The sequence below is a fragment of the Cynocephalus volans genome, chromosome 1 (assembly GCF_027409185.1).
Source record: "Cynocephalus volans isolate mCynVol1 chromosome 1, mCynVol1.pri, whole genome shotgun sequence".
Taxonomy (NCBI): domain Eukaryota; kingdom Metazoa; phylum Chordata; class Mammalia; order Dermoptera; family Cynocephalidae; genus Cynocephalus; species Cynocephalus volans.
In genome coordinates this window covers 5,333,112-5,357,552 of record NC_084460.1, presented here as the reverse complement: position 1 = coordinate 5,357,552, position 24,441 = coordinate 5,333,112, and the positions used below count along the sequence as shown (strand labels likewise).

Genomic DNA, 24,441 nt, shown 5'->3' with positions numbered 1-24,441 from the left:
ACTCAACTTATGCCCAAGAGAGGATGAATGCGTAATGAAAAAAAGGCATAGAATGCTTTTGCTAATGATAAGGAAAAATCTTGATTTTAAGGCTAGGAAATTCCAAACTACAAAGATGAGTCTTGAAGTGAAGATTACAGTAGAGATTAAGTTGAGGAATTAGAAGGCAACTACTGAAGTGAGGACAGTGAATGGAAAATGCTTTGCATTCAGTTCCTTTAACAATCTACGGGCTGAGTATCCCTAATCCAAAAATCTGAAATCTGAAATTTCAGCTCCCAAATCTGAAACTTCCTGAATATAGATATGATGCTCAAAGGAAATGCTCATTGGAACATTTTGGATTTCACATTTTTGGATTAGGGAAGTTGAACCAGTAAGTACAATGAAAATATTCCAAATCTGAAAAAATCTGAAATCTGAAACACTTCCGGTCCCAAGCATTTCGGATAAGGAATACTCAACTGCAAATGATCTTAATGTTTGTAGTGGTTTACAGGAAGAATTAGATATACAGAATAGTCAATATACCAAAATCTAGAATCGAAGAAAGATAGAAAAATTATAAAAAGGTTAACATTTTTATCTGACCAAGTCAATAAGGGCTGTTGAATCATTAAATACAGATTGAATTGTAATTGTCTGTCTACTTCTGAATATTGTATATTCTGACTAGACAGAAGGTTTTCACTTTCTATGATAATGAAATAATAGTGACCATTCAGGAGATAATGTCATACAAGAGAGCAGAGAGGCTGACGTATGTGCATATGCAGTAAATACAGAGGACGTTGGCACTGTCACGTACAACATGAAAGGCGCCTCCAGCAGTGCCTGTCATGAACGTTCTCTGAGGAACATCTGCTCAATCATGTAAAGGGTACCCTGCCCTAAAAATGTATGGATTCACATATAAAGCAAACGGATACATGAATGCTCTCAGAGGCTGGTCTCGTTATCAAGAATTTAAACTGCTTAGTGAGATGGATAGATGTCTACAACATTTTACTTTCCCCAGCTTCTGCAGCACTCAAGCTCCTTTAACACTGCTATTTAATTTTCTCTTTATTCACTAACACTCCGGAGCTCTTTGTGGCTTTACCACTGTTCTCATATAGAATGTAAAATAGTTTTAGTGTTCTCTCTCCAATTCTAAATATCACTTTTAAACTAGTTTTAATAATATGATGTGTGGGCTTTTCTAGTTGTTCCAGAATTGGTGACCAGGGCCCAAAGCTGGTGACGAAGAAGAGCTAAGCACCCACATTATAAAGCAGCTTGGTAAGAAGTGGCAGAATGGGCACTAGTGCCACCAGTCCAGTACCTCAGCACAGGCCTTCGTTCTGATGCTAAGACTGGTAGAAGGAATCTTCATGTGGGCAGTATATGTTCATCCACAAGAGGGTCCCCTTTGCCTAAGCTAAGTGAGAGGGGCTCAAAGAGAACCACTCCTAAAGATGGGGTGTGAGTACAAGGAAAGGAGACTGGCATCTTGTTCCTCTGTTTGGCATCTACTCGGGCATCAGACTCATCGATTTGCCTCGCGCTTATCTGAGAAGGAGGAAAGAGAACTGGAGACAGATGACAGGATGGACAAAGAAGCACTGAGGTGGCGTACACACGCTCACCACTTGGCAGGGCAAGGATGCATGAGCTTCCTGTGGGTCAAGTGACATTTTGGAAAGCAGCCAGTTTTGTGTCTTTTGGCTGCTGCTCCACCCCAAGGGGGTCGATGTTGGCCAGAGAAACAGGGTCAGAGGGCCCTAAAACCAGAGAAGAAAGAAGAGGAGTGAAAGAGGATGGAACTTGTCCCCTTCCCACCACTGGCCCCTCACACTGAGGAGGGAGGAGAAGACAGAACAAGCTCATCTGCCTCCCACACCACAGGCTGCCACCACCTTCTCCAGGTGGCACAAACATGAAATCATGCTGCACGTGCTCATCTGTGTCTTGATTCTTCAGTCAGCACGTTTTTGGGACTCATCCACATTGTTGTGTGTGTTTGTAGTTCACTTATTTTCATTGCTGAGCAGTATTTCATTGCATACGTACACCACCAATTGTTTACTTACTCACTTGCTGTGGCCTCTAAGATGGCCTGGAACGATCCGCTCCTCAGTTATTCACAATGCTGTGCTGCCCCTCTCACACCGTACAAGGCTGGTCTGAGTGATCCATAGAATAAGGGAGAACTGATGATATTTCACTTCTAGGGTTAGGCTATAAAAGACCCTGCAAATTCCATCTCGGCTGCTCTCTTCCTCTCTCTTGGGTCACCTGTGCACGGGGAAGCCAGCTGCCATGTCCTAAGTAATCCTACAGACAAGCCCGTGTGGTAAAGACCCAAGAGCCACATGAGTGAATTTGGAAGTGGATCCTCCAGCCCCAGTCAAGACTTCAGATGACTGTAGACCTAGTCAACAGACCGACTGCAAACTCATAGGGACCCTGAGTCAGAACCAACTGCTAAGCTACTGCCAGGTTCCCGACCCTCAGAAACTGCAAGACATAATAAATAGTTATTGTCTTAAACCACTAAATTTAGGATAATTTTTATGCAGTAATAGATAAGTAATAGGTTTTGGTGACTGGGAATGGGGTAATGCTATTATAAAAATTTTAAATGTGAAAGTGGCTTTGGAATTGGGCTGTGAGCAGAAGCTGGAAGCTGGAAAGATTTTGAAGAGAGTGATTTCAGTAAAAATCTAAAGAGCCTTGAATAGACTGTTAGTAAAAAAATATGGGCTTTTGGAGGCTGCCAATGGATGTTAAAGAGAAACATGAACATGTTACTGAACATGAACTTGTTATCTAATACCAAAACTTTAGCAACGACTTCACCTGCAGTCATGTGGAAAGTAGAAAACGTACCTAATGAACTGAGCGATCTAGTTAAGGGGACTTCCAGCCAGAGGGCTGAAGGTGTGGCCTGGCTGCTTCTTGCTGCTTAAAGTAAAATGTGACAGGAAATACACTGATGGGGCCACCTGAAAGACAGCTTAGCTTGGTCCTTTTACATGTTTATGGGAATTTACAAACAACGCTTAAATCTAAAAGATAGATTTTTTTTTTTAAAACCTCCCTATGTGTATTATAGTAACAAATTGAAAGTGAAAAATTAGACCAAAATACACACAATATATTTAAATTAGTCAATATTTAGCCTGAAAATAATGATTCGTTATGATGCGCTTCCCTTTGATAGCATATTTGTCAAAATCGTGAAGTCCCCAATAGGAATCATAGGTAAAGAATACCTGAACTAGGCAGTTTATTTCAAGATGTCATCTGAAGGTCCAGGTGCCATAACAGTCAACAAGGTACACTGTACCCTCATATGCCTTAAATTTTAAGAGTCTTAATTTCCTGCCTCTATGAGAATATTTAGTCCTCTGTTGAGTCATAAAGAAGGGGAGAGAAAAGGAAGGGAGGATTGCTTGTAGGAAACAGCTAATGAAAATGACAAGACATGTCTCTTCCTCTGGCTCACCACTAATACGCAAGATGATGACAATTCAAGATTATACATTATTTTTATGGCTTTAAAGGTTGATTCTCCATTATTCTTATTGGCAACAAACTTCCATCAAGAATTTAATTCAGAAAGAAAAGGCTTTAAATGAGTAAGTAGCCTACAGAAATGTCTATTTTCTTGGCTAGTTAGAAGGATTTTTCATACAAGAGAATGACAAATTGAAAATGGTGACTTTCATCAGACTGGGTTCACGTTAGCGGACTGTTAGCTTTTCTTCACACTATTTTAGCTCTGTTCAGAAACAGCCTATGTGTACTACAGAGAGCCGACAATAAGTTTGACACGTAATTATCCAATCATTTATTATGCTCCTACCTGGTGATCCTAAATGCCGTTCCAATGGGTGGGTCAGGGCTGGAGCTAATAATTTAAAAATCAAATCTGAGCTTTCTTTTTTTTTTTTTTAATATCTGACTCATATTTTCATTCTTTAGAACAATGTTGAACCAGTTCTTCCCAAAACTTAGTAAATAAGAACAAATCACATTTTTCATACACAAAACACTACATTTACATTCTTTTCTGTAAACTTTGAGATAAGTAAAGGAGGACACATTTCAAATAAGTAAAATGGGGCTGGCAGGTTAGCTCAGTTGGTTATAGTGCAGCCTTACAACACCAGGGTCACAGGTTCAGACCCCCATACTGGCCAGCTGCAAGCAAGCAAACAAACAAGTAAAATGAGTTGAGCTTGGCTAGGGAAGAATCAATATTAAAAATGTATTTTCTTTCACAGAGGCTGTAATTAAAAGACCAGTGTACCAAGGCCAGAGTTGGAACAAATTACAATATTTTGTTGTTGTTATGACTCTAGTTCCAAACAAAAAAGGTATTCTTAGTATCATAAATATGCAAGAGAAACTTTGGTGTAGAGGTGACGTGTGTGGAGAGCTCCAAGTGCCTGGAGTGGCTGTGATGCGAGCAGTGCTCTCAGTCATGACTGCAGGGTTAGGCAGCACGCCACCATGACAGGCAGCAGCCTCCAACGCCACAAGGGGGAAAAGGCAGATGATAAACACTTGTTTAAAGGTGGGCCAATGGCCAGCTCTACCATGTGAGAAAAAAAGGTCTAAAGTAAAAATAAGACAGGCACCAACTATACACATAATCTATTCATTAACAAAATAATCCGAAATAAAGGAATCAAAAGAAAGTAAGTCCATATTACAGGACAGACAAATCGCCTCTGAGCAGGATATGTGGACAGAGCACTGAACGCTGTTACTACGGTGACCAGCACACTAACAGGGATGAGGAAAAGTCTGAAAGCGTGTGCCAATGGTTTTACAGATGGGTGAATGTGTGCTAGGATGTCTGCTAGATTGCAGAAAGTGCCAATCCAATGCAGAGGTCGGGTTCCTGGACCTAATCAGCAACTGTCGGAGTACTTAGCTTTAGCGATGAAGCAGTATATAAGAGTAAAGATACCATACAAGGTATCACATGTGACATATGCAGTTCCTTGAGACACACTAAAAACTGTCAGCTAGAGAGTGGACCGAAATTAATAAAAGACGGTTGCTTAAAATATTGCTCACTTAAGTTATTTTTTCATACTGTACCTACTGAAAATGCTTGGGGCAACAGTGAAATACCCCCTTTCCACCAAGAGCTCAGAGATTAGGGAAACAAAGTGGTCGTGTGAAGATGACACAAATAAAATACACACAACACAACAGAAAACTAAGAAAATACACAAAAATGCTTGACTGAAGAGTATCAGAGCATCCCCAATGCCAACCAGGGTTACCTGGGGTAACATTAAGGAAGTAGAATTGAGACAATTGGATGAAGACCATGTGAACAGAAAGGTGATGTTCAGCCTGGAATAGCAAAAAGGAAAAGCAAAGAGATGGGAGCAGGCTCTGGTCAACTGAGCTCTCGGGATTTGTATCTGCTTGACAATCAGACACCTTCCCCAAGTGACAGACACCTTTCTGCAGCAAATGCACCAGGAGACCTTAACACATCACACACCTTTGCACTTAGATACTACTCTTCTCAAGAAGAGCTTGGCTGTCTTTGATGACACTATCCAATTTATCTTCGAATTTCCCAAGTAGGAACAGGACAGAGATGATACTCTTTTTGTAGCCGTGGACACATCACTTATGATTCTTCAGGCCTACTCAGTTTAGCTATCCTTAGTCCATTGATAATTCTTCTACTGAGCATACTGGAAACTGACAATTTGTTCAGAGAATATGAAATAGGGACAAATTAAAATCAGTTCAGGACTCTTAAAATGAGAGATCGAGCAATCTGTGATTTTGTGAAAAATTATTGATAAATATTTTTTGCTCAGTTTTTTTGTATAATATGAATGAAGTATAGCTTCTTTGTTAGACTAGATGACCTAAAAACCGTTGTGTGACACAATATTTAGAAATTCTGGATAAATAGCTGAGTTTGCAATAAAGGGTGGTCCTTGGGCTGTATTTGTTTTGCTTTCCCCTATATCACCAGCAGCCAGAAGAGGGCCTGGCATACAGTAAACACTAAATAATAATTGGTGAATGTTGCTAAATGAATTTAGAAGAAAGTCTGGAAGTCTTTATTAACAGCAAAGGGTGTGGCTCCCGAGTAGGGTCCTGGACAGCAGAGATGTGCTTAGAAGGTTGAGTCTAGAATTAACCAGCCCCAGAGTTCCAATCAAGACTGCTGATATGGCAGTGCAGGTGATGCAAAAGTACAGGTCTACTCTTCCTACAAACCTCTGATACTTATGGCTGATTTGTGCTGTTAGCCGATTAGTGCCTTGATTTTATCTTCTGTGAAAAGGAACTATACTATCAATCTGTTTTCCTTACAGGAGATCTTATAAAATGATGACAAATTCTATAAATAAAACAAAGAGGGTACATAAATACTCATCATTACAGGTAGCCAACTAAGATTGTATAAATAAAAGACGTGAGGCCATCATGACTTTATAAAGATTTTCTTAAACTCAACTGTATTTTTAATGTCAGTATCACCTTAGAGTACATTTCCTCATAGTTGCCTTACTATCTCGTCAATGAGAATAGTTCAGGTCCTAGAGGAAAATTAGAGTACAGTGGGTATAAAGAATCACAGGATTAATGTTGACAATAACTTTCATTATAAATTATGAATCTGACAAATTCGTATTTGAGAAGACAGGGTTAAAACCTAAAACATGTTAGGTGATGTTATACAGAAGAAGCTATTAATTAAAAAAAATTAACCAGTCAAAATTCTGGCTTCTCATTATGACTGAATTGATTCATTTATTTATCTTTTTTGGCCCTCATTCAGCATTATCCTATTACAGAAGTAGAGCATTCAATTCACCTATGGAACTAAAAGTTTAAAAGTTCATAGTTAATGCCATCATTGAGTGCTAAGTTTCCAGAGTAAATGGTAATTATGAAAAATTAATACTTTAGAGACGGTTCTTTCAGATTGTTTTGAAAAAGCATAACAGTGCTATAGTTTTTGTTTCCTCTAAAAAGCAACTCATCCTGAAAGGCAACTAAATTAACACGGTCTGGATTTCAAGTGGGTGGTCAGCTAAATAGTCTTTAAGAACAACAGTTTTGAACCCACAGGACCCTGAAATGACTATTCTGACTAGCTGCCCTCAGAAGGAGATTGCAATAACCCCTCATTTCACATATGTCATATACATAGGTGATGAAGGTTTAGGGGAATCAGAACCTAAGTGGATGTTTCTTTTAATGCCATGCAAAGTCCAAACAGACTATCCACACAGGCTACCTTCTGATTAGCTACTAGGTTAGGACATCTCTTCACAACCCATACGTCAGGGATCCAGGAGATCAAACTCTCCTCTACAATCACTCTGAATCTGAAAAGCCTTCATATACTTCAGGTGGTCAATAAATCAAAGGAAAGCTTCTAGGAGGTTGGTTGGTGCTTTTAGGAGGGGTTTGCAGACAGCTTGAAGTGGGTAGATTGTGAAGCATTGCTGGGCACTTACTCCAGAACCCCAGCAGGTTTAGTTCTGATAGGATACTGCCCTCTCTAAAGACACAAAAGAAGGGGATTATACTTCACTGTTGTTTTGTAGTTCATATTGCATTTGTAAGACAGAAAAAAATCCACTGTTTTTTGTTTCAGGTTCTTCACAGACAAAGAGGGGAGGAGTTGGAGTATAAAAAAATTTCCTGTCTCTCAGGGAAACAAGTGAGTATCATAAAAACATGAAAAAGCATTGTTTGTATTATTCTAATTCCAGTGCAATCTTTCTAAATCGCCATTTGGAATTTCCACATAAGATGGTAAGAGTACGAAAAGAATTAGTTCTAATTCCGGCTCCACCACTTAGTCTTCATGGAAGTTTAGCCAAGAAATTTAACCTTTTTCGGTCTTAGGTGCTTCATCTATATAATGAAGATAATATACCCAGAGTTGCGGTGAAGATCAGATCCGATGCATTTAAAGCACCTGTGCCTAGCATATTACAGTCAATTGATAAGTGGCTGCCATTTCTGTCATTATTCTATTTTCACATATTTTGAAAAGCTATACTAGTTGGGGATGTAAGGAACAGGCATGTAATAGTGGAAAATCACAGAACTAGACAGTAAGTAAGATGGGATGTATTTTTGGTAGTTATCATTTTCCTAGTGTTGAGAAGATGGGCATTTAAAGGATGGTCTTCAATGATGAAAATGTAAGATTTAAGAGAGGCATATTAGAATTTTGAATTTAAAAAAAAAATTCTATATTATAGTCCTATCATTAAAAAGAACAGGTAGAAAAAAGAAAGGATAAAAGTACCACTGCCCCTTTCCCTAACTGCTCTGGGAAATATGTTTTTCCTCAGAGGAGTGGAACAGTATGTGCTAGTTATCTAATTCTGAACACTATGGTCACACTGAACATTGAACAAAGCTGCCTGAGATGACCGAGAGTCACGGTTACTGAAATTCCCCCTCCCTCAAAGTAACATGTATCACCTGTGGCACAGTTCTCACTGTAGAACAGGGATCTCTGAAAGGAAACAGAAGCAGGGTTCTAAGCACTTTAGGTTTACTATCTTATTGCTATGGTCTGAATGTTTGTCCCCTCTATAGCTCATGTTGGAACTTAAGCCCCAATATGGTATTCAAAAGGTGGGGCCTTTAAGAAGTGACAGGATTGTGAATGGATTAATCCATTCATGGATTAATGGGTTAATGGCTTAATGGATTGTCGTGGTTGTGGACTGGTGGCTTTACAAAAGGAGAGCAAATGAGCTCCTCCCCTTCCTGGCCATGTGACACCTACATCGCCATGGGACTCTGTAGAGCATCCCCAGGAAGAAAGCCCTTCCAGATGTGTCCCATGGACCTTGGACTTCCCAGTCTCCAAAACTAAGAGAAATAAATTTCGTTTCTTACAAATTACTAGTTTCAGGTATTCTGTTATAAGAGAAAACTGACTAATACATCTACTTAATTTCACACCAACACTGCGAGGAAGGTAATGTTATCCTGAGTTCATCAATGAGGAACATGAATCTCAAAGGAGTAGTGTGTCTAACTGGTAATGGGGGTAGATAGAGATACAACTTTGGTCTTATTAGCTCTCTGCCAGGATATTTCTAGGAAGAAAGACATTTGTTTTCCATTAATACTGTATCTGGCACATAGCAGATGCTCAATGAATCTGAAATGAACAGGCAAATAAATCATGTAACGTTTGGATGACCTCTGCATGGTTCTGCCAAATGTTTAGAACAACTAATGTTTTAAGCATGAGACTGTGAGCTTCTTTAAGACAATTACTGTGTCTTCTCATCCCTCATTCCTAGAAAATACTGGAATAAAAGAACACATTGGCTGACAATCCTATGCAGAGGATTACAAAACTGTAGTCATAAATGAGATTGTCTAGATCCAAACCAAATCAATTTAGGCTTTTACTCTTATAAAGTGACATATAAAACTTCTTGATGTATAAAAACAGAAAAAACATTCTAACCTGTCTTGAAAAGTTCGACCTGTCTGTGACACATCCATACAGCACACACAAGGACAAAGCCAGATTATACACTAATAGCAAATGTAACATGGAGGTTGTAAAACTTGGGGGAGGAAAGAAGAAAATAATGCTGAGAGAAAGGCCATCTTGTGACAGCCCTGGTGGCTAAACAGATTGTATTAACGCTTTCCAGGGCTCTAAGTTCACATTAAATCGTGCGCAGGTGCCTGACAATCACAGCAGGGGCTTCTTCATCACTTACACTCTGAACACACTGGTTGGTACACACCACAACATACCTGGAGTTTGTTAGACAATCTTTAGCTTTTATTTTATTTTTTATCAGCCCTGGCCCCTTCCTCTGATGCAGACTCTCCAAGTACTGCTTTGCTATGAATGAGTCAAGGTGACAAATGACCCTGGCAGGGAGAGGTAAGTCAATTGGGACCATTATCAGAGGGTGACCGCAAATTTGTATATCCCTCATTGCTTCATGTTTCTGATGATAGAAACCACATGTGAATGCCAAGAGACTATCGAGCAGGGGAAGCTCCATGTACGAGAGGCCTGGTTGATGCTGACTACTCACCTGTTAGGAAATGGCCTTTACATTGAGGCACATTCCAGCAACTCAAAGACTAGAAGCTTTAAATTAAAACAATATTGATGCCATACCCTCTTTCCAAAAGGCCTCTTTCTTGTCCAAAAATTAGTACATACACTTGGAGGAATTAAAGAATCAAAATGTCTTTGGCAGGACTCCTTCTTTCTTGCTCACAGCATCCCAGGTACATTTTGAGATGGCAGGAATGTGAAACTTTACATGGAAGGGGCACAGGAAGGGACTGTAGATAGGACTGTTGAGAACTGTATTATTTTTCTCTTTACATAGGGCACATCACTATAGAATAGTCAGGGCATATAGTTAGATACAGAGACAGAATTTTTTAGCAACTCATTTCTAAGGTTATAAGCACATAGCTTAATTTTCTTAAATTTCACCTAATGAAAACATATGAGTAATCTTGACAGTCAAGTAATCAAAAGCCACAGTGAATGAGATACAGTAGTCTGGTCTACCAGACATTCGATTCCATTTGGTGTCTTATGGTGTGAAGGACCATAAACTACTTAAATCATCTGCCTATAATATTCAGGCCTACCTTCCTAAGAGAACTGATATTGCTAAATATATACTCACAAACCAGTGAACTCATTTCTTTAATAATACCCTCCTATTTCATATTATCAGCTTTGGTATGCCAAATTTCAGTTTCAACTACTTGACAGATGTCTTTAATAAGCACATTCTTCCTATTTTACTTAATATGCATTCAGATATTGGATGATATCCTCTTGTTTTTCAAAATTATTTCAGACACTGTAAAAATTTTCTTTCACTTTAAAATGAGCAATGAGTTACTTTTTGCTAGTCAAGTATCTATACTGTAGAAAAGGGACATCCTGAGGTATTATCTTAGCAAAGTCTGCCACATAAATAAATATAAAGTCTATTTTTAAGCAGTTTTAATATTGATCTACAGAGAAAATATCGTTGTTATAAAAATATTGATTGTTAATGTGTACATAATTATGCCAAAATACTATCAGTTGATGATTGATCTCCCAAAATGGAAAAGAAGAAATTTCTTCACTTGAAAAGTTCTTTTCCAGTTTCATTACTTGAAGCAGAAGAGCAAATGTGGGCAGCGAAAAAGTATAAAAAGTGTGACTGGGAATGTGGGAAATGACACTGGGGACAGGATTGTGGACACTGCATACAAACAGTACAGGAATGATCAGTGAAGAGCATTCAAGTTAAAGCAGGGCACCGAGATTTTAAAATTCATCTTTCTCCTTATTTTCAAAAGGGAAATTTCCCTCCATTTTTCTATTGTGGTAAAATAATCATACATAAAAATTTACCTTTTTAACCATTTTTAAGAGTCTGGTCCTGTCTGTTAAATACATTCACATTGTTTTGCAACTAGCATCAAAGGGGAAATTTTTAGCTTTTATTTTCACAGATGAAAGGCCTTACCTTGAACACTAAGCATTAAATTTTGTAAGGGGTTTGGTTAGAAGAGAAAAGGTCAAAACTTTGCTCTTACCTTCAGAACTTACCCAACAATGAATAACTGCAAATCTTTTAATAAAACTATCTTTAGTGGCTGCTGTAATAGGAATCTGAGTGGATGTAAAAAAATTAAGTCTTTTTCATTTTACATGGGCAGATTTTCACTAATTTCTGCCATCCACTGTACAAAGTTACAAAACATTCCCATAGAAGACTCATGGTGGCATCTTCTACACCAAGGCTCTTACCAAGAATACTCTGCATGTCCTAGACACAGCTGCAGATTTGTAAAGATAAAATCCTCTAATTATGAAAATTAACTGGATGAAATTATCAGCTATCTTATATGAAACATGATATCTTAACACACAGGTGGTCTAAGACGTGTAGAGGACAGTGTGGCAGCTGGTTGCACCGGCACTGCTTTATGGGATATTCCCTGGCATTTAGTAATACCTGCTGTTTGAGCTGTTGCACCAGACGATCCTTCTCACGCTTTAGTGCAGCCACTTCCTCTTGGGTCTTTTTCTTAGAGGATGAAAGCTCCAAAAGAGCTATATTGGCATCTTTTTCACTAATGGCAGCCAAAAGGGCTTCTTGCCTGAAAAAGAAAGAAAACACCAAAACTCTTATAACAATTCTTTGAAGTTGTCATTATTATTACCCCTATTTTTTGGGTGATGAAACTTCAGCTGAGAGAGTTCATATAGCTTGCCCAAATTCACATTGGGAGTAAGTGGTGCCGCCAGGACCATGCCCATTCAGGTTTTTCTGACTGGGATTTCTGTCTTCATCATGTTGTCATATTGCCATCTTAATAAAGAGTTCCTACATTATGCTGAGTGAAATAAGCCAGTCACTGAAAGACAAATACTGCATGAATCCACTTACATGAGGTGTATCAAACTCACAGAATCAGAGAGCAGAACAGTGTCAGTCTTTTTGAGCTGTCCCCTTTTTGCCAAGGGGCTGGGGGCTGGGGAAATGGGGAGTTGCTAACCAATGGGCATAAAGTATCAGTTATGCAAGATGAGTAAATTCTAGAGATACGCTGTACAACACTGTCCCTGTAGTTAACAAGACTGTATGTACTGTACGCTGCAAAGTTTAGGAAGATAGATCTCAAGCCAAGTGTTCTTGCCACAATAAAATGAAATTTAAAAATATATTTAACCTTTTAAAAAACCATATAACAACTTATTGTTTCACTTTATAGTTTTAAAAAGAGTTCCTAGATATAGTTGTAGTGAAACTCTAAAAGTAAACAAAGTAACTTTTTTTTTTTTAAGTAGGAATAATCCTGTCACCCATACACTTCATCCATTTAACCCATTCTTTTGGTAAATGTGTATTCTGCAGCTTCCAGGCAAACTTAAGCATTACTGACACTGAAAACATTTTCACGTATAAAGTGGATTACAAATTGTAAACTTTAGTATGTTGGATTTAGAAACACAGCCTTTGTTCCTGGGGCATTCTGAACATTGATAATTCTTTTTATCTCATCAATGTACATAAGTTTGTAGTTGTGGCTTTAGTGGCAATGATCTGCAAACTTTGAAACAGTAATTTATACTTTACAGACTCCTTGAGGTTCAGCTAACTACTTTATGGTTCATGTCCAAAAGCAAAAGAAGGTGGATTTAGTAGGGAGGGTGGACATAAGAAATTTACAAAAGAATCAGAATGAAGTAGTCAACAATTAGTCTCATAGTCTGAAATGCATTCCTCAGTAGCTCATCTTTTATGTAAGAAGACAGATTTGATTTACAGGAAACATGGAAGGGCCTGAGCTTTTTTTTTTTTTTTTTTTTTGAAATGATACCAGCTAGTACTTTATTTTTTTATTTATTTTATTTTATTTTTTTAATTTTTATTTTGTCGATATACATTGTGGCTGATTATTGCTCCCCGTCACCAAAACCTCCCTCCCTTCTCCCTCCCCCCTCCCCCCCAACAATGTGGGCCTGAGCTTTTGACCTGAGGAACTGCTGAATCTGAGAATGCACCGCCCAAGTTTAACCTTGCTTCAGTCTTTTGTTAAGATTAAGCTTCAACAGCAATCATACGGAAGAGTTTTAGTTTAGCCACAAACTGGAAAACTATGGCTTAAATATTCTAACAGATATTCTTATCCTGAATGGGTAGGTATACTGAACTCTGAGCAAGCAATACTAACACAATTGGAGATATAGATCAGTTTATATCACTGAAAAGAAGACTTGTTTAACTAGTTTTCGTTGCTGGAAAAGGAGAGAAGATTCTCATCGACCCCAGTATCACTTTCCACTGTCCGTACACTCTATGTACTTTTAAGAAATGGCAGATGGCTTACACCGTGAGGCTCCAGTCAACACCAAAGGGATAACGGCAGTCTAAATATATCTGCTGACCACTTGAAAAAAATATGTTAAGTGGTGAAATGAGCCTAAGGTGAAGGAGTTCAAGATGGTCTAACTATGCATAGTTTCCTGTTGATTGCTGTCATCTGTTCCTTTTTGGGAAGCTCAAAAAGACTGACAGAGCTAGAACAAGAAGTGTGCTTTTTCAGTAAGGTGGCTGCACTTCTGCGCACCAATAGTCATAATCGCTCACGTATAGCAGGCAAATAGCTGAAGATGAATGAAGATAAATTACTCTATAGACTGAGTCACCAACAACTTTCCTGACTGCAAAATAGAAAGGTGACAGGTTTAGAGTTCTATTCTGTGCTTACGGAAAGCATCATAACACGAAATAGTAAAAATTATTTTACATTTTGACTGAATTCCAAACTCTCTCATAAACAGTGTGGTTGGCCAGTTAATCTCTGGGGTAAAATGTCAAATACCCAAATCGCAATATAACAAGTGACAGTTTAGATTTCAAATTTCAAAAATTTAAAGCATGTGGCAATGAAGTCTGAGCCACCGGAATAATGTCTTTTTAATGAGATATATAATTTGAAGTCTTTAAAATTTTTTACACACAATTCAGACAGAGATTTTATTATGTCACTGATGCTATTTATTGATACCGAGTGCTGATAACATGCTATGAGCTACACAGAATCAAACTTTCCTCCCACACCCATGGCTTTCATACTCTAAAAATTCCCTAACAGATTATCATTCCTTTGTTCTTTCCATCTGAAAAGTATACTCTTGATATTAATTTCTACATGTGTATGTGACTAAAAAGGGCAATTCGTAGTCAAGAGAATAAAATATTTTGATTATATACCGTACATGTAAAGTATGGGTAATGTCAATATCTTTTATGGGTATATTAGCTCTTAGGTTTGTCCTTTATTTTTGGATAGGGACAGTGATAGAATTGTTCCCTTGGTTACAATTTTGGCAAATTTGAAATTGATACTACGGGAGAGAACAACCTCTTGAAAAAAATTTGGAGGATAGGCAAGAATGTGGAAGCTAGTTAACAGTAACAGCCATAACATTTTGGGAATAAGAAAAACTGTTGTTTCTCTAATAAATGTGATAGAAAAGACCGTGTGGTATAGTTGAACTTACATGGTTAAGTTTTACACAGTACACTCTAAAGTGTCTAAAAAATTTTGTTAAGAACATGCTGCTTTTTGAGGGAGTGAAATTCAGAGCAGGAAAAAAAAAAGGAAATTGCAAAAAGAATCTTACATCAGGAGCTGCCTACTCGATAAAATTGCTTCTTTGTAAAAAAGATATTTTTTAATATAAGTAATAGCACATTCATTGAAGAAAAACAGAAAGATACAGAAAACTGTAAAAAAGAAAGTTAAAATTACCAGACATAATTCCTTTTTAATCAAAATCAATGGCTTGAGATCTAGAAGTCACCTATTCTAATACTAATATGGATATTTTAAAGAAATTGAACCTTAATGGGGATTAGTCATTGACTTTGAAGGCTTAACTAACTAAAGACTATCCATAGAAAAGGGAGACTCGGCTGGCCAGTTGCTCAGTCGGTTAGAGCATGGCGCTGATAACACCAAGGTCCAGGGTTCAATCCCTGTACCCATCAGCTGCCAAAAGAAAAAAAAAAAAAGAATAAAGAAAGCAAAAGAAAAGGGAGATTTGTTAGTATAGCACATTCTGACTACAGTTCCCATGAACCCCTAGGGAATAATACAAGCACGTAAAATATGAAAGGTAATATATGCACGCTACAAGCCCAGAGCAAAATAAGAACTGCAATGGTCTTCCTGCCAGATCACTCTCCTTGTTCCATTCCTGACTTTTCCTCAGTTTAAAAAAAAAAAAAAAAAAAGGAAAATGTGGACATCAAACCTTTCAAAGTGATTAGTAACCGTCTACTGCATGACTAACATGCCCTATTACTACCATAATGAATAGGTAGCAGCAGAAACCCAACTTTCAGTCATTACAGTGGTCTATTCACTCTATCCCTGGTGCTTTAAACTACTAGACCACTTGAACCTGCCCTTTGACCTGCAAATTCTAATAGAATCAAGATGTCTTGAAAAGTACTCTGCTGTGGCATTTGAGCTTCAGGAATCAGTAAGACCACCCCCTATGTCTCTTTCCCCCTTCTGGGCAAATTTCAGAAACTGAAGGCAAATATCAAAGGCATACAGAGCTCGAAATCCTTTAGATCATTCCTTACTCTCTGAGACCACCACTGCATTAGCCGTCTCTCACCAGTGATGAGGTTATCAACAGTGTTGGAATGACGGTGGTGAACTATCAAAGAATGAGTCCTGTGTATGTGAGTGTGTTTCACAGAAAGATAGACGGAAAAAGGAGTAAGAATAAAGGGGTGTTATCAAGGTTTACTGTTCTCTCTTCTTCCAACTGAGTATTTCAGATGGAATTATTGCATAACATGCTCCGTAAGTTACATAAGCCTGAAAACACACGAGAAAAGACTGGATGAAAGCAAGAATGAGATCAGTAGTTTTAGGCATTTTAATGTCATGGACATGTAGACACAGTTTGATTTACTCCGATTTTAAGATAAACCTGAAATCTAGATCTCTTACTGAGGGATTAATAAACCTTTGATTCTGTTTCCTTCTTTATTTGTTATTTAGCCTGTTAGTTATCCAGAATGAGTAGTAAACTACCAGGATATCTCTTCTACTCTTCTATGTCATTTCCTGAAGAAATCCTTCTGATTACTATTTTCTCCAACTTCCCTGGCAGAGGCTTCTGAGAGTATAGTAGATACACGACCTTAATTCAGCTCTGTGAATACCACAGTCTGTGTGTGAGGCTCTGTGAGCAAACCTGACTGAAATGCCTGATCTCTCAAACTCTGGTCGCTGCACATGTTGTTATGTCCTTTCTAGGTCATCTTTATTTAAATATCCAGAAATACAGTACTTTTAATGTAAAATGCAAACACTAAATTAACTTTTCCTTCCACCACAACAAATTTCTCTTTCACAATATTAATAGAGCCACCATATTCCTGGGTCCATGGGATGACAACATTTAAATAATTTGATTTCTTCTTTGCTTCTCATGGCCAGTATTCAAACCTTGCTGGTTCTTCCTTGCTAATAGTTTTTAATAAACCCACTGCGTTGCATCTGCATGGTCACTATCACAGTCACTACCACTCGTGTCTTGGGCCTATATTATTCTTAAAGCCTCTTCTCTGATTCCCCATCATTATACACTGTCTTACTTTTCTGAGGTCACTTTCATCAAGTTTGTTACCACATCAAATGCCATGGCCTAATATTCAAAACCACGTACAATTTCTCAACCCATTTCCTCACTGTCTTCCAAGGACCCTCTGTCATTGAGTTTCTATCTGTTTTCATTTAGGTTTAATGTTACACTTTCTACCTGTAATGCCTGTAGCTTTCTCTTCTTCAAAATCTGGCTCTTACCTGCCTGCTAATTCACCTCTACTGAGCATCTCCTTTCAGCACAGTCTGCATTGTATTAATAGGCATTTGCTCTGTTAATGTCCTTCAATTCTTCAGGGTCTGCTTCCCCAACTACAGTATGTTCATGTCTTATCTCTTTACATTTTTTTTATGTTCCTAGGAGTTTATTGGTCTTTCAATTTCTTACCTCAATAAAATTTTTCTTAAAAATTTTTTATTAATATTTTTAATTGTGGTAAAATATAACATAAAGTTTACCATCTTAACCATTTTTATGTAAACAGCTCAGTAGTGTCAAGTACATTTACACTGTTGTGCAAACAATCTCCAGAACTCTTTCTGTCTTGCAAAACTGACACTGTACCCATTAAACAATCATTCCCCATTTCTTCCCTCTCTCCCCCAGTCCCAGCAAACATCATTTACTTTCCATCTTTATGAGTTTGACTACTCTAGGTACCTTACATAAGTGGGATCATGCGTATTTGTCCTTTTGTATCTGGCTTATGTCACTTAGCATAATGTTTTCAAGGTTCATCCATGCTGTAGCATGTATGAGAATCTCTTGTTTCTAGGCTGAATAATATTCCATAGTATGTATACATTTTGTTTATTCATTCATCCATCATGGGCAATTGGTTTTAGCTACTGTGAATAATGCTATCTTTAAAAAAAAAATTTTTTTTTTATATCTTCCTCCTAGAATCTCAGTTCATAGGTCTAAAAACCAGAAGCTTTCAAATATTGTTAATTTTGCATTACATGTGCCCAAACAGTTTATAATTTTTGTCTTGTTTTATTTAGGGTTGTACTGTGTATACTCTGATATTATTTGCTAGTCTCATTGTTTGCCCAAAGCCTTCGCTTAGAAATAGTCGAAATACAAATGATCCATGAAGGCAGGATTTTTGTCTCTTTTTTTCACTAAGGTATATCCCAAGTGCAAAGAATAATTCTGGCACACAGTTGCCCCTTACATAGATCTTGAATCAACAGCTCCTCCAATTCTGGGACTTCATTTCTATCTGTTGTGGTGGTTTCCCAGCTGTTCCAGTGCTTTCACTTACTTTGAAAGCTGTGTTTTACAGTATTTTTAAGCCATTTTTTTTTCAGTTCAGTAGCAGATTAAGTGAGCAAGCAGGCAGAGAGAGTAAGAAATGTCAAATTTTGAAACGTGAAAGAAACCAAGAACAGAGAGAGACCACTACCTTTGGCCAATTTACATTTCATTTAAAGAAAGAGTTGCATTTTTTCTCTAGATAGACAGCTGACAACTGGAACACTAGGTTCAATGCTAGATACCATAATTTAAGTCAGTGAAAAAGTAAAGGGTATTCAAAAGAAAATGACAGGGTGGGGTTATAAAAGGGCAGGTTAATCCAAAAAGATTTACTAACATAGCATGATCATTGTTATCAAACATTTTAAGGTAGTTTTGCAGAAACAGGATACTGAATCTCTGTTTCTCTAGAGGGCACAAATGACACCAAATGAGGGAAAGTCACAAAAACATAAATTTCAGTTTATAAAATAAACATCTAATATATTAACATTTGTTGGAAAGTGTTAGGAATTGAAAAGCCTAAAAAATTACTGAGTCTCCCATGACTGGTGTTTAAAGAGATTAGCAGAAATATTATATAAGTAATTTTGTTTTGAGTGGTAAGTCTGCCTTTTTAAACTCTAAGATTTAAATATAACTAATGAGATGAGACAATAAATGATAAGTGCCAATAAACTGTATGGCAGTAGATGCTGAAGTGATACAGGAGACACAGAAACCACCTTATGCTAAGGATGTGGGAATTGAGATGGGCCCTGTTTTCACAGAGAAATAAGACAAGCAGCAAGTGTAAAGGCACAGTCTTATGTGAGGACACAGGGCATAACTGGATGAGAGGTTTCTACAGGAAAAGGAAACAGTGTAGACAGGAGCTGAAAAGGTAGCTTTGAATCAGAGTAGAAATGATCTGGAATGCCTGCCTAAAGAATGAACACAGCAGCAGCTGCCAAGGTGAGCTGAGATCAGACCCTTGCAGCACAGGGGCCCAGTCTAAGGCCCGGAGGGAAGCACCCATATCCCAGGAGCCACCGAGGTGAGCCAAGACCTGTGCGGCCCTGGGCTCAGTCTAAGGCCCCAGGGGGAAAGGAAGTGCACATAGTTCAGCAGGCACCAAGGTGATTTAAGACCTGCACAGCACCGGGGGCTCAGTGTACAGCCATGGAAAGCTAGAACAGGAGCCAAGGTGGTGTAATATAGATACTGCCACACCTTCTGTCAGCACGAGGACAGTTCACCACCACAGTAGCAGCCAGGGCCACTCTACAGGCAACCTGCCACTCACTTGACTACACTGATATAAGAAGAGTCACCAGTAGAGCCTGCAAATAGAGAAGGAAGTTTTTATCCTCATAGCCAACCCCAGAGTAACAGAAGAAACAAGTCCTCTACCAGATGACCAAATATCAATGAAAAAATAGTAGAACTACAAACAAATAAGAAGATATGACACTACCAAAGGAATATAGTAATGCTCAAATTCCAGATCCCATGGAACAGGGAATCCTTGAAATGTCTGAAAAAGAATTCTGAGCAATGATCTTAGGAAAGCTTGAAGAAATAAAAGAAGGCTCAATTAGAGAACACAAGGAAACAAGAAAAAATATCCAGAATATGAAGGAGGAAATTTGCAAAGAGATTAATACATTTTTTAAAAAAGTAGCAGAACTCCTAGAAATGTAAGATTCATTCATTGAAATAAAAAACACAACAGAGAGCTTAAACAGCAGGTTAGAGCAAGCAGAATAAGGAACTTCAGATCTTGAAGATGGTGTTTTTGAAATAACCCAGGCAGATTAAAAAAAAAAAAAAAAAAAAAAGGAAAAAAGAAATAAAAATAATGAGGAAAATCTAAGAGAGAGAGCAGACAACCTAAAGTGCTCTAACATCTAAATTGTGGGTATTCCAGAAGAGGAGGAGAAAGGAAAAGGTACTGAGAACCTATTCAAGGAAATAATAACAGAAAATTTCCAAGGGGTAGGGAAAGATGCAGACCTTCAGATCCAGGAAGCTCAAAGGTCCTCAAACAGATTCAATCCAAAAAGTTCCTCTCCAAGACACACTGTAGTCAAGTTTGCAAAGCTCAAAGACAAAGAGAATTCTAAAAGCAGCAAGAGAAAAGCATCAAGTCACCTATAAGGGAACCCCCATCAGACTAACAGCAGACTTCTCAACTGAAACCCTATAGGCCAGAAGAAAGTGGAATGATATATTCAAAACACCAAAAGAAAAAAATTGCCAACCAAGAATTCTCTACCCAACAAGGCGCTCCTTCAGAAATGAGGAAGAAATAGTGTACTTCCCAGACAAACAAAAATTGTGGGAGTTCACCACCACACAACCAGCCCTGCAAGAAATTCTCAGGGGAGTCTTGCATCTGGAATCTGAATAATGAATGTCACTGTCACGGATACAAAAGAAAGAGCAAAACCAGCTGTTAAAACAAAAATACCAGTGAGAAAGAGCAAGAAGCTAAATCATGCCACTTCAAATATCAAACTAACATTGAAGAAGAGAAATAAAAGGGGGAGTAAGGATCAAAAGATATTTAAAACATCTGAAGAAAAAGCTATTAAATGACAGGAATTAAACAATACCTGTCAATAGCCACCCTGAATGTGAATGGATTAAACTCCCCATTCAAAAGGCACAGATTGAATGATTGGATTAAAAAGCCAGACTCAAGTATGCTGTCTTCAAGAGACCCATCTCACATATAGAGACACACAAAGACTAAAAGTGAAGGGATGAAAAAGATATACCATTATTTCTCTAAGGAAGATATACAAATGGCCAACAGACATATGAAAAAATGCTCAAAATCATTCAGCATCTGGGAAATGCAAATCAAAACCACACTGAGATACCATCTAACCCCAGTTAGGATGGCTAAAATCCAAAAGACCCTGAACGATAAATGCTGGCGAGGTTGCGGAGAAAGAGGAACTCTCATACATTGTTGGTGGGACTGCAAAATGGTGCAGCCTCTATGGAAAATGGTATGGAGGTTCCTCAAACAATTGCAGATAGATCTACCATACGACCCAGCTATCCCACTGTTGGGAATATACCCAGAGGAATGGAAATCATCAAGTCGAAGCTATACCTGTTCCCCAATGTTCATCGCAGCACTCTTTACAATAGCCAAGACTTGGAACCAGCCCAAATGTCCATCATCAGATGAGTGGATACGGAAAATGTGGTACATCTACACAATGGAATACTACTCAGCTATAAAAACGAATGAAATACTGCCATTTGCAACAACATGGATGGACCTTGAGAGAATTATATTAAGTGAAACAAGTCAGGCACAGAAAGAGAAATACCACATGTTCTCACTTATTGGTGGGAGCTAAAAATTAATATATAAATTCACACACACACACACACACACACACACACACACACACAAACTGGGGGGGGAAGAAGATATAACAACCACAACTACTTGAAGTTGATACGACAAGCAAACAGAAAGGACATTGTTGGGGGGGTTGGGGGGAGGGAGAAGGGAGGGAGGTTTTGGTGATGGGGAGCAATAATCAGCCACAATGTATATCGACAAAATAAAACTTAAAAAAAAAAAAAAAAGATATACCATGCAAATGAAAACCAAAAACAAGCGGTAGTAGCTATTCTTATATAGGATAAAATAGACCTTAAACCAAAAAACATGAGACAAAGAAGGCCACTATATAATGATAAAAGGATCTATCCAGCTAGAAGATATAACAATCATAAATATATATGCACCCAATACTGGAGCACCCATATATATACCAACCAAACACTCTTAAACCTAAGAAAGAAATAGGCCCTAATATGTTAATAGTGGGTGACATGAACAACCCTTTCTCAGTATGGGACAGATCTTCTAGGCAACAAATCAACAAAGAGACACAGGATTTAAACTACATGTTAGACCAACTGGACCTGGCAGATATATACAAAACATTTCAACCAACAACTAAAGAATATATTTTCTTCTCATCAGCACATGGAACATTCTCTAGGACAGACCACATATTAGCTCACAAATCTAGTCTCAGCAAATTAAAAAAACTGAAATCATTCCAACAATCTTTTCAGACCACAATGGACTAAAACTCGAGATAAACAATAAGCAAATTGCTGGAAGCTATACAAATACATGGAAGATAAATAATAGGCTCCTGAATGACCTATGGGACCAAGAAGAAATTAAACAGGAAATCAAAAAATTTCTTGAAACTAATGAAAATAAAGATATATCATACCAAAACCTGTGGGATACTGCAAAAGCAGTACTGAGAGGCAAATTTATTGCAATAAATGCTTACATCAAAAGAATGGAAAGACTGCAAATAAACAACCTAACACTATGCCTCAAAGAACTTGAACAACAACAATCCAAACCTAAAGGTAGCAGATGGAAAGAAATAATTAAGATTAGAACAGAACTAAATGAAATAGAGACCCCCCAAAAATGACAGAAAAGATCAATGAAAGAAAAAGTTGGTTTTTCAAGAAGATAAATAAAATAGACAAACCATTAGCTAGGTTAACAAAAAAAAAAAAAAAAAAAAAGAAGAGAGAAGACCCAAATAACAAAAATCAGAAATGAAAAAGGAGACATTACAACTGATACCATAGAAATACAAAGAATCATTAGAGACTATAATAAACAACTGTATGACAACAAATATGAAAACCTGGAAGATATGGATAAGTTTCTGGACACATACAAACTACCCAGACTGAACCAAGAAGAGACAGAAAACCTGAATAGACCAATAACAAGCAACAAGATTGAAGCAGTAATCAACAATCTTCCAACAAAGAAAAGCCCAGGTCTGGATGCCTTTACAGCTGAATTCCATGAAACCTTTGAAGAGGAACTGATATCAATTCTCCTTAAACTATTCCAAAAAATTGAAACAGGAGCCATTTTCCCAAACTCATTCTATGAGACCAACATAACTCTGATGCCAAAACCAGATAAAGACACAACAAAGAAAGAAAATTACAGGCCAATATCCTTGAACATAGATGCAAAAATACTCAACAAAATATTAGCAATCAGAATACAGCAACACATCAAAAAAATTTTATACCATGATCAAGTGGGATTCATCCCAGGGATGTAAGGATGGTTCAACATATGAAAGTCAATTAACATGATACATCACATCAACAAGCTCAGGGACAAAACCCATATGATTATCTCAATAGATGCTGAAAAAGCATTTGAGAAAATTCAACATCCCTTCATAATAAAGACTCTCAACAAATTAGGTATAGAAGGAAAGTATCTCAACACAATTAAAGCCATCTATGACAAGCCCACCACCAGTATCATTCTGAATGAGGAAAAACTGCAAGCTTTTCTCTTAAGAACAGGAACCAGACAAGGATGCCCACTCTCACCACTTCTATTTAACATAGTATTGGAGGTACTAGCCAGGGCAATCAGGCAAGAGAAATAAATGAAGCGCATCAAGATTAGAAAAGATGAAGTCAAACTATCCTTATCTGCCAATGACATGATACTATATATAGAAAAACCTAAAGACTCTATCAGAAAACTCCTAGAGCTGTTTAATAATTGCAGTAACATTGCAAGATAACATAAATGCCCCCAAATCAATTGCATTTATATTCTCCAAATAATGAACTAACATAAAGAGAAATCAAGAAAGTAAGCCCATTTACAACAGTCCCCCCCAAAATAAAATACCAAGGAATCAATTTCACCAAGGAAGTGAAAGATCCCTACAATGAGAACTACAAACCACTATTGAAAGAAATTAAAGAAGACACAAAACGATGGGAAGACATTCCATGCTCTTGGACTGGAAGATTTAACATTATGAAAATGTCTGTATTACCCAAAGCAATCTACAGATTCAATGCAATCCCCATCAAAATGACATTCTTCACAGAAATGGAAAAAACAATTTCAACATATATATGGAACAAGAAGAGGCCCCAAATAG

The 24,441-nt window shown here is 37.7% G+C and overlaps 1 protein-coding gene across 15 annotated transcripts in view; it reads right to left on the bottom strand.

The window, feature by feature from the left end:
- Window positions 1-24,441, bottom strand: part of ERC1 (ELKS/RAB6-interacting/CAST family member 1) — a 523,885-nt gene that overhangs the window by 110,063 nt on the left and 389,381 nt on the right. For all 15 annotated transcript variants that reach the window (XR_010022659.1, XM_063087326.1, XM_063087318.1 and 12 more), the window contains one exon: window positions 12,021-12,165. Coding sequence is in view for 14 of the 15 variants with exons in the window: in XM_063087326.1 (XP_062943396.1) it covers window positions 12,021-12,165 (145 nt within the window). In the remaining variant the exon portion in view is untranslated. The remainder of the gene's footprint in view (window positions 1-12,020; window positions 12,166-24,441) is intronic.